Genomic DNA, 11,678 nt, shown 5'->3' with positions numbered 1-11,678 from the left:
ATCGCGAGACTTCCAGTAAAGCTTGTGAAGCAAACGAGGCTGACAAGGCCGGGGTTTGTTGGGTTTAGAGAAGTCAATGAGAGACGGTGTTTATTTTAGCTTGTACATTTTGGTGAGGCAAACCCCCCAAAAATGTTTTTGATGCATGCCACCAAAGCCACTACACAACACCAAGCAATACATTCATTGCATTATAACGGTGACAAAAGGTGCCCACAAACTGTTAGGGCCTACATAAATCTGTCCCAACAGCAGAGCTTTCTTTTCAGCACCATGGAGTGAATCATTATCACCACTACACCTGTCTATCAGCGGAGCCTTGTCTGACAGCGAAACAGTTCATTCAGCCTCATTTGCCGCCTTTTTAAAAAACATTGCTGATATAATTTGTTCTTAACTGACTTGCCTAGTTAAATAATTGTAAAATATATATATATATATAGAAGGATCCGACACTCCCCCCCCTGCCTAAAATGACATACCCAAATCTAACTGCCTGTAGCTCAGGACCTGAAGCAAGGATATGGATATTCCTGATACCATTTGAAAGGAAACACTTTGAACTTTGTGGAAATGTGAAATTAATGTAGGAGAATAACACATTAGATCTGGTAAAAGATAATAAAAATAAAAATATTTTTTTTTGTATCATCATCTTTGAAACGCAAGAGAAAGGCCATAATGTATTATTACAACCCAGGCGCAATTTAGATTTTGGACACTAGATGGCAGCAGTGTATGTGCAAAGTTTTAGACTAATCCAATGAAGCATTGCATATCTGTTCAAAATGTTGTCGCAAGACTGCCAAAATGTGCCTAATTGGTTTATTAACATATTTTTAAGTTCATAATTGTGCACTCTCCTCAAACAATAGCATGGTATTATTCTACTGTAATAGCTACTGTAAATTGGACAGTGCCGTTAGATTAACAAGAATTTAAGCTTTCTGCCCATATCAGATATATCTATAACCTGGGAAATTGTCATGTTACTTACAACGTCATGCTAATCACATTAGCCTACGTTAGCTTCACCGTCCCGTGGGGTGGATACCGTTCCTGTAGAGGTTATTAAACAAATGTGGTTTCTACTGATAATTGAGATGTAGAAAGTATGGCATAAGGGAATGACGAGCGGATAAGAGGCTATCCGTAATTTCGATTAATACATTTATGAGCGAGCTAGGAAGGACTTTCTACACATGACCTTTCTCCCCCACTGATTCCTTCTACTAGCTTGCGGAATGAAGGCACCTCTACTAGTGAAAAGGGTTGCACATCCTCTATGAAGTCAAATACAAGGTGATTAAGCCGGCTTTGTGAGGTGTGTGGTCCTCCTGGTTGTAGTTTTGCTTGTTTCAATGGTGTACAAGATGTCCCTTTTTGGCCATCTGCAGATGGCTGTGCATCTCTGCACTCCTTCATGTCGTCTGGCTGACTTTTTCTGCTCAGGGTCTTCCATTGATTGTTACGCATCCTCTGAAAAAGCTAAATGTAATTACTTAACTATAACACCACAGTATAAGTAAAATAATAGCGGAGTGAGCCCCTTGTTAATGTTTTAATTAAGGATTGTAGCTACATATGTTTCACTTTCTATAGCCTGCCCCTGTCTGATAAACACAGGGCTGGAACATGCACCCACTCACACATGGACAAGGCTGTGGATACAAGGATGTCTATGGTGGTTTATATTGTTTGTCTAGAAATACTTAAATATAAAAACTAATATTCAGTCTCATTTACTGCCTTTAAAAAAACATAGGTGATATGGCTGACTTGCTTCAACAAATGTGGTTTCTACTGACAATTGAGATGTAGAAACTATGGCATAAGGGGAAGACAAGCGGATAAGAGGCAATCCGTAATTTCGATTAAGACGTTAATGAGCGAGCTAAGACGGACGTTGTCAATGTAACTATTTGTTCAGCACTTTTGAAATGTACAGCGACAGAATTCAGAACATGGGCCGTTCTTACAGTGTTCTCCCTGTACATCAAGTCAGAGCCGTAGGATAAATAAAGGGGCTATATAAGCAGACAATGAAAGCTCTTACAATATTCAATGATTACATTTCGCAAAAACAGGTTATAGGCTACATGTGCATCACCAAATCAGAACAGTAGGCGAAATCAAGATGTGAAAAAAGACCAAATTATTAGGCTGAGGCACATGGGCTACTAACAGCTTACTACAAAACATACACTTAGTATTACTTTCTTAGCTACAGTATACATATCTTCCTGGCCTATTACATTATTTATGCAGCAGAGGGCTCCCGAATGGCGCAGCGGTCTAAGGCACTGCATCTCAGTGCAAGAGGCGTCATTACAGACCCTGGTTCGATTCCAGGCTGTATCACAACCGGCCGTGATTGGGAGTCCCATAGGGCGGATTAGCCTTCAGGCCACCTTGAAGCTGGACTCGCTGGTCACCATTGGACAGTTTAGATCAATTGTGATCAGTGTTTGTTTTGATTAATCTTGTTGTATTTGTTGTATTGTGTTGATGTTATTATTTTGCTTTATGTTGTACTGAATTGTGTGTTCATGTTCACAGGGCTCCCTTGAGAATGAGACCCTGGTCTCAATGGTGACCCCCCTGTCTCATTGGAATGGTCCCACCTGATCTCACCTGCCTCAATCATTGTTAGAACAGTCAACTCAGTTTTCTTGTCAATATAATAGATCATCTTTGATATGGATTGCCTGGCTACCCAAACGCCTCAATAATGTATATCTGCAGACTGCGGTTATTACATGCTGCACCCACAACAAATCATTTTGGATTAACAAATACAAATTTGCCGGGTGGAAACTACAAGGGTGATCAAATAAAAATTAATAAAAAGAGTTTACTTTTGATACAAAATATTCAAATAATTGTTTGACAAAGTTGACCAAAAAAAACAACAATAAAGACTGATGCTATGACAATATTGTATGTTTGTTTTACTGTTGTAGTCCTTTCTTATTGAGGGTCTCTGTGGGAGATTCTCAATTAGTTTCGCAAACTCTCCTCACCTCCTTTTGAAAAAGGTCAAAAGTAATCAGTGAAAGGAAATGTGAAAACAAACCATAGCATGTATGAAATTACTATCCTACTCCACTTGCACGTCATCAAGCAAATGATGCTTACAGAGGAAGAATCCCAAAATATATGTAAAGTGGTAAAAACAAGTTTAGCTGGTTGTTCCAGACAATTTATAGATAAAATATTAGTTTTGTGATCGGGAGCCTGTAGGATACACAGGGGGAGAATGTCAATTGAGTACTCCTCGCGTTCCCTCTCCTCGACTCCTTCTCAAAACCCATTGGATGAGAAAGCCAGAGGTCCCTCCCCTATGACCTTCTCCTCCAATGGGTTTTGAGAAGGAGGCGAGGGGATGCGAGGACTATGCAATTGAGATTCTTCCCTGATGTTCCTCTGACAAAGGAGGCAATCTCCTACATATGGCGACCACTCATCGGTTTCCAGTTCACGAGGAGGGCAGAGTCATTGACTTTTTCCCAAATTAGGGAGCCTTCCACACTGTTGTATAGAGGTCAAGTCTCCTCTTTAGAGTGTTGCCTCTTCTGGTGGCGTTTTCGGTCACCAATTTGGGAGAAGCTTTGTCCACAATCTGAGCACTGGTAGGGTTTCTCTCCAGTGTGAATTCTCATGTGTACTGTAAGGAAGTTCTTTTGGAAGAAACGTTTTTCACAGCAGAAGCACTGGAAAGGTCTCTCTTTGTTATGCACCCTTCTCACATGAGTCATCACATCACGTGAACGGGAGAAGGACTTTCCACATTCAGAGCAAGGATAGGCTGCTCTTTCTCCAGAGTGTTTTAACTTGTGCACTTGCTTGTGACTCTTTAATGTCCATTCACGTGCAAAACGCTTCCCGCATTCAGTGCAGTGGTACGGTTTCTCTCCGGTGTGTATTCGCTGGTGCTCTTCCAACCGACGTAAAGTTGTAAAACCATCCCCGCAGTCAGTGCAGAGGAATGGCTTTTTTCCACTTGCAGTGTGTATTCTTAGGTGTCTTTCAAACTTTGTCTTGTTTAAGAAACACTTTCCACAGTCCGAGCAGTGGAGTGCCAGGTCTACAGAATGTACTGGAAGGTGTGATCTTAGTTTTGCCATGTCAGGAAATCTTTTATCACACCTTGAACAGCGGTAATGTTTATGTTTCTTTTCCTTGTGTGTTAGTTGATGTTTCTTAAGTCTCTCACGTCCCGCAAAACTTTTGTTGCAATTAGAGCAGTGGTACGGCTTTTCATCTGTATGCGTTTCTTGCTGATGTCTTCTAAGACTATGCCTTCGTGTAAAGCTCTTTCCACAGTCGGAGCAGTAGTGATGCCTTTCCTGTGGTGAGATCTTCTCTGTATGTTTTCGCTGGTGATTTTTCAACACCCATAACTGTTTGAATTGCTTCCCACAGTCAGGGCAAAGGTATGGCCTTTCTTGACTATGTACTTCCATGTGTATTTTTAGTTCTCCCGGTTCAGAAAAGCTTTTATCACAGTAAAGACAATCACCCCCTTTCTTATGTGTCCTCTGATGCCTTTTCAGATTATCAGAGCGGGTAAAGCCTTTCCCACAATCAGGGCAGAACATTTCTTTCACTCCTGTATGTGTTCGATGGTGTCTTATAAGATCCCTTACTTTTTGAAAGTTCTGACCGCAGTAGGCGCAGTAGTGAGACTTCTCTCCTCCAGGTCTGAAACCCTCAATGAAGTCATCAGTATCTTGGGGCTCCTCTCCTTTCTCCTGCGTTGTTTGGGGTTGTTGTGGTCTTTCTGAGTTTTGATTCTTCTCTGATTGGCACTGGGTATTGGCTGGGCATTGATGTTTGCTATGTGAAAGCACACTCTCTACATTTGCCGCATTACTGGTAGCTTTGAAGTTATTCTCTGGCAGGTCCTGTTGCTTTTGACGAATGCGTGTGACAGCTTCATCCAGTGTTATTTCTGGGTCCATTTGTAATTGCTCGGCAAGTTTTTTGTCATGTAAGCCCATGACAAGCCTGTTTCTTATTTTCTCACTGAGCAGAGCTCCATAACCGCAATGTTGTGACAAACAATGAAGTGCAGAAATAAAATCATCAGCTGTCTCTCCTGCTTCTTGTCGTCTTTGGTTGAATTTTGTTCGTTCTAATATTACATTACTCCTAACTACCAAATGTCCATCTTGCTGCTCATTATTAGAACTGTGGAAGTGTTCCCGCTCGATCAGGTTGTCATCTTGCAGGTCTTCTGAGGTGTCCATGTCCTCTGCCTGGAAATACATTTAAATAGCATAATTACTAGTAGGCCTATCATCTCTGTTCTCTAAAACAACATAATTTTGTAATAGATAATATAGCCTACGTTTCATTATGATTAAAATCTAAATTAGAATAGATAGCATATACAATAAATAGCTAAACAAAAATTAAATAGCTAAACAAATAAATTAAGTCTATACATTTTTACAGTAGAAGGTAGTTCTAATTTCGTTCAAATATTTTTTATTGAACACACACAGGAATGGTGTATAGATATAAAAGGCAGGTATACAATTTTTATCTAAACATAAAAGAGCAGACAGAAACAAAAAGACCCAGAGTTCTGGGTACAAAACAAATATTACAAAACAAGACATACAGAACAAGGACAGGTAGAAAGAAAGAGGGTAGGTGTCACCCCCCACTTATTCCCCCCCTTTATCCCTCCCCCACTTCTTCCCCCCCTTTATCCCTTCCCCTTATTCCCCTCCCGACTGCTCGGGTGGCGGTGCCAGCACATGCTGCCCAAAGGTGGATTAAAATATTACTATTGAGAGTGCGTTAAAAAGTACAAATTCACAGCGCCGACTGGTCCAAGTAAGAGAGGAAAGGCTGCCAGATTTGATCAAATGTTGATAATTTATTGTTCAGAATATATCTAATCCTTTCTAAGTGTACAGTGTTTGCCAATTCGCTGAGCCATAATTTGGTAGTGGGCGCTTCCTTCTTTTTCCAAAACAACAAGATTATTTTTTTTGCCGAAATGAGACTGTAAGAGATGAGTTGTTTTTGAGGGTTGGTTAATCCGTTTAGGGAATCAGACACTCCCAGGATTATCAGAAGCGGGTCTGGGTCAATTGAAGTCTCCAGAACTTCAGAGAGGATCCTAAAAATTCCACACCAGTAACCATACAAGCTAGAGCATAGGGCAAAGCAGTGGAGTAGTGTACCCTGTGCAGCCTGACATTTATCACACATAGGGGATGTATCAGGAAATATCCTATGCAGTTTGGTTTTGGAATAGTGTAATCTGTGTAATACCTTGAATTGTATGAGACGATGTCTGGAGTTAATGGAGCAGGTGTGGATATACTCCAAGCTATCTTCCCAGTCTGCCACCGAAATGTCAGTCCCTAGTTCTTCCTCCCATTTTGCCTTAATGGCATCTGTAGAAGGTGTGCTAACCGATTGAAAAGCATCATATAAACGAGATATCAGTTTGTCTGAGGTGGGGGATGTTTTTATGCATCCGTCAAACATGGAAGGCTTAGCGTTCCCAAATGTTGGGAGGTGTTTTCTAACATAGTCTCTGATTTGTAGGTATCTGAAAAAGTTACTTCTGGGAAGATTATAAGTTTCCCTCAGCAACTCAAAGGAAGCAAAGGTCCCTTCTATATATAAATCCCCTATGGTACTTATCCCCAACTCTCCCCATTGCTCAAAGGTGTTATCAAGGTTAGAGGGGGCAAAGGAGGGGTTCCTGGCAACAGGGAGCATGAATGACATTGGTCTAAGCTCAAAGTGGGTTTTAATTTGCTTCCAGATTCGGACTGTGCTATGTATAATAGGATTGTTACGATAAAGTGACCTCTCCAGATTGACAGGCGACAAAAATCACAGCACCAATAGAGAAGGGGTGACACTCCTCCCGCTCCATACTAAGCCAGCTGGGTGACGGACGTGCGTCATCCAGCAAAAACGTAACAGCGCGGAGGTTAGCGGCCCAGTAATAAAATATAAAATTTGGGAGAGACAATCCTCCTTCCATTTTGGATTTGCAGAGGTGTTTTTTACCTATCCTGTGTGTTTTATAATCCCAGATGAAAGGATTGATAATTGAGTCCAGTTGTTTATGAAAGGATTTAGGTATGAATACTGGGATGTTCTGGTATAGGTAGAGCAGTTGTGGGAGGAAGACCATTTTAAATGGCATTAATTCTTCCGAGCAGAGAAATTGGGAGAGTTCTCCAAAATTGTATGTTTGTCTTGAGTTTTTGCATCAGAGAGGGGAAATTCTCTTTAAATAGTAAGGAGTATTGTTTGGTAACTACAATTCCTAGATAAGTTATCTTCAGAAAAATTTACCTAAGGTAGTTCTAATTTGAAATACCTAGCAGTACCAACATGATAATGATGATTTGTTTGTCATTAGGCCTAGAGATCCCCATGATATAGCATATTGATTGCTATATAATATTGAAGCCCCATGTGCACTAGCATGTTAATTTCACAGGAGCACATTGAATTTGGTGTCAAATGAAAGCTAAGAGCCTATATTTGTTTTAAATTAAGGCACAGAATGACCCCAAAATTATAACAGAATGACTGCAACTTAACTGGCTGCAATGGGAATTTATAGTAGTCACAAACCACAGTTAGGTCACCTGCTACTGTCCTGCCTTCCACCAGAATACTGTTTTTCATTCACTTTCTGTCATATGGTGCAAGTGTGAAAACCGTCTGGACAAACCCGCCCTCTCTTTCCCAGTCTCTTCTCTCTCTCTCCAGTTAATGTCACCTCTCCTGGCTCTTACTGACACCTACCCATAAGCCCCCTCTTTCCATTTACTGTAACCAGCCCTCTCACCCACTGAGGAACGACCGACACTGTACTGTATGTTTATGATATACTGAAGTGTACTCTACTGTGCTGTACAGTGATGTCCAAACTTGTGAAACAGACATCTGTGATTGGTACATATTAGGTTAGGTCCGGACAAACGAAATGTGGTCTTGTTTGGCGACCTCATTAGAATAATAGCCAGTCTGTAGAATAGGCATAATACCCAAACATACAAAGGAAGATATTACATTTTTCTACCTTTGTGTCTATTCAGGATACATCAACATGAAGAAAATGACATTCATAATTATGGATTTCTGTATAGTACAGATCAGGGACCCATGATGTCATTCTGTTACCATCATTATGTTACCGGATGTTAATTACTTACTGTAATTCAATAAACAAAATAAAATAAATGAAACTCCAGGCGTAATATCATAGCCAACAACCAATTCTTTCTGCAGAAATTTTTTGATCTTAATTCGGAGAAGATATTTTAGATCTGCACTGTCTTTGAGTAAATGTGTTTTTGTCAAATTTTCTGTGGAAATTGTTGAAAGTAATCCTTGTGATGTGCATGGAGTTGTATGGTTTGTTTAACTTTGCAATCAATGGCTTTTGTTTGGCATACTTTTAAGGCTGTGGCTGCGGATCAGACTTTTTCGGGATCTTTAGTCTGAAAAGGAACAGATCCGGAGCTTGCAGAAGCTTCTGCACATGTGCAGATAACATTCTGTACACACTGGCAGACTTACCATCAGGCAGAAGAGGCAATTTCCCCAGGCCTCATGTCATCAAGGGGCCTCATGAGCTGGGCATAAGCTAAAGATACCTATTTTTAACATGGGCTGCATCTCAATCCACCAAATCTGCCGATGTCAGCCTTCCGCATCTGCGGTGGAAGGAGGCCGAGATACAGCGGAGTTTGTCAGACCAAGAGATATCCTGAAAAATCGGTATTTTCACGAAAGCTTCTGTAGCGTCCCAACGTTGTCACAGGACTCGTCTGAATTTAACCCAGTACCGGGCCAAAAGTTGAATGGAAAAGAATAGGGCATTTCCATGTAAAAAGGTATACAGGCAATTCTAATGGAATTTTACTTTTTTTCCTGAGTTTTCTTATATCTCTCAGATATAGGACAGACACCAAAACATACTTCCTTTTGATTACATTTTTTAATATCTGTTTTTACATGTATGAATCTGTTATTCAATGCATTTCTATGGTCTAGTAGCAGTAAGGCCAAAATCAATGTTTTGTCAAATACTTTTTTTTTTATACCTACTGGGGTCCTAAAATTCTAAATCAAATAGCTAAATTATCCTTGGTATGACCATCGTAAAACAATTCCATATGTTAGCTTAGTAGAAATCCAGCCCTGGAACCTTAGACTCTAGGGGAATACAATACGCATTTCTTTAGACTGGCCTCTGACTGGGGCCTCCAAATCACTATATCCGCTAGTCTGCGCATGTGTATTATTCTCCTTCACCCATAGAGAACAGGCTACTCAAGCGAATGGTACTCCTTTAATAAAAGTTAGATCAAAGCTCAATCAATGTCTGCAAGATCACATTATAAATCAGGAATTCTACATAACAGAACCAAATAATAGCTTAGTGTAATGTTAATTTTACATTTAAGTCATTTAGCAGACGCTCTTATCCAGAGCGACTTACATTTAATCTTTTTTTTTATTTTTTTATTTAACTAGGCAAGTCAGTTAAGAACAAACTCTTATTTTCAATGACGGCCTAGGAACAGTGGGTTAACTGCCTTGTTCAGGAGCAGAACGACAGATTTGTACCTTGTCCGCTCGGGGATTTGAACTTGCAACCTTTCGGTTACTAGCCCAACGCTCTAACCACTAGGCTACCCTGCCTAGTGGTTAGAGTGGTTAATGTAAGACCAGTAACTTTGTTCTATCCTATTATATTCGGTTCTGTAGAATACTGTGATCATTATGTAATCTTGCAGACGTTCAGTTTTGATCTAACTTTATTAAACGAGCACCATTCGCCTGAGTAGCCTGTTAACTGTGCATAGAAAATATACACCTGCGTAGAAAGTGATACAACATGCGCAGAAGCTTCGGATCTGTAATTTTCCGGACTAAAGGGACTAGTCAAATGAACATCAAAAGTATGATTTTTGGCATTTTAGCTAACCCTAATCTGTTACGTTAATTATCCTAACCTACTACGAAAAGTCAAATCTGACGTTCATTTTACAAAAGTTGGATTCCTTCTAGCCATTACCGGGCTAAAGATCCAGAAAAAAAAGTGATCCAGCAACTCTGTTCTTTCAAAGTGAAAATCGGAGTCTCAGAGCCATTATGATACCTTTGAATTAGCCGGCTCCTCTTCATCTCGGTTCTCCCGAATGGTTTCAAGCAGTCCTGCCTCCTTCTGAAGTTCCGCCATTTTCTCTGTGTGTTTTGTATCGCACCAGAAGGGTTGCGGGTAAAACCAACGAAGTATTTTGTGCTATTCTATACACAACAGGTTTGTCTTATTTTGCTGCTAGCAATTTAAGCTTTTCGCTACATTTGATTAGTGATGTTGCGTTTGATATCGAGCTCCGAGGCATGCGTCGAAATCGCTAAGCAGTTTCTTATTTTTCTTCGGTGGGGTTTAACGGCGGTTGGCTTCCAATATGTTGCATTATCGCCACCAACTGGACTATAGTATAACTCCATTATACTTTGTGATACAAAATGGGGGTGGGGTAAACCATTCCAACTAACCCTACACTCGTTAAAAAAACACTACCCCATTCCACTACTTTAACCCTATCGGCTCCTGCACCATGCCAACGGCCTGGAAAGACCAGACACTACTACTCAACACACCCTGTAACTCTTCTGAAGTCAAATCTCATACACCCAAGTACTTCTCTGCAGCTGCCACCACAACATCTATTTTCTGTGAGGTACAGTTGATAAGTTGATCAATGATAAGCATTGCTAAGAAGCCAACCTTACTGAAGTATGTCACTCATTGACCTATCCCTCTGTGCTGGCACAGATCTACTACTCAAGATCCCCCACCCTCAGGGCCAGAGACTCATGCAACCTGCAGATTGATGAGGGAAGAATTTGTTGAGCTGAACTGACCAAGACACATCTCCAACAACACACAAAACCTCACATCATTCTGCCCCAAAACAATAACAATTTATCTCAACCAGTGACATATGTGCTTTTTACACAACAAAAATATAAACGCAACTTGTAAAGTATTGGTTTCATGAATTTAAATAAAAGATCCCAGAAATGTTCCATGTGCACAAAAAGCTTATTTCTCTTGAATTTTGTGCACAATTTTGTTTACATCCCTGTTAGTGAGCATTTTTCTTTTGCCAAGATAATCCATCCACCTGACAGGTGTGGTATATCAAGAAGCTGATTCAGCATGATCATTACACAGGTGCACCTTCTGCTGGGTATAAAAGGCAACTCTAAAATGTGCAGTTTTGTCACACAACACAATGCCACAAATGTCTCAAGTTTTGAGAGAGCCTGCAATTGGCATGCTGACTGCAGGAATGTCCACCAGAGCTGTTGCCAGATAATTGAATGTTAATTTCTCTACCATAAGTTGCCTCCAAAGTCATTTTAGAGAATTTAGCAGTACTCCAACTGGCATCACAACTGCAGACCACGTGAATGGCGTCATGTGGGTGAGCGGTTTGCTTCCCTATGGTTGCAGTGGGGTTATGGTACGTGCAGGCATAAACTACAGACAACGAACACAATTGCATTTCATCGATGGCAATTTGAATGCACAGAGATACTGTGACGTGATCCTGAGGCCCATTGTGAGGCCCATTTTCTTTAAAAGTTATCTGACCAACAGATAC

At 40.5% G+C, this 11,678-nt stretch overlaps 1 protein-coding gene across 1 annotated transcript; it reads right to left on the bottom strand.

The window, feature by feature from the left end:
* Positions 1 to 2,080: 2,080 nt before the first annotated feature.
* LOC120051347 (gastrula zinc finger protein XlCGF57.1-like) lies at positions 2,081 to 10,450 on the bottom strand. The gene is made up of 2 exons (XM_038998171.1): positions 10,160 to 10,450; positions 2,081 to 5,261 (listed from the first exon to the last, which is right to left on the bottom strand). Exons 1-2 carry the CDS (start codon positions 10,238 to 10,240, stop codon positions 3,546 to 3,548), a joined length of 1,797 nt encoding a protein of 598 aa, XP_038854099.1. The 5' UTR covers positions 10,241 to 10,450; the 3' UTR covers positions 2,081 to 3,545.
* Between the last annotated feature and the right edge of the window lie 1,228 nt (positions 10,451 to 11,678).

This window comes from Salvelinus namaycush, chromosome 7 (assembly GCF_016432855.1).
Source record: "Salvelinus namaycush isolate Seneca chromosome 7, SaNama_1.0, whole genome shotgun sequence".
Lineage (NCBI taxonomy): Eukaryota > Metazoa > Chordata > Actinopteri > Salmoniformes > Salmonidae > Salvelinus > Salvelinus namaycush.
The sequence above is the reverse complement of the archived record's forward strand: the minus strand, read 5'-3'. Positions and strand labels throughout refer to the sequence as shown.

What these genes read in the sequence shown, in the direction of transcription:
- LOC120051347 (XM_038998171.1), bottom strand. Translation starts at nt 10,240, where the DNA reads ATGGCGGAACTTCAGAAGGAGGCAGGACTGCTTGAAACCATTCGGGAG. An exon ending in AGGAGCCGGCTAATTCAAAG is followed by an intron (nt 5,262 to 10,159) that starts GTATCATAATGG and finishes ATGTATTTCCAG; the next exon opens with GCAGAGGACATGGACACCTC.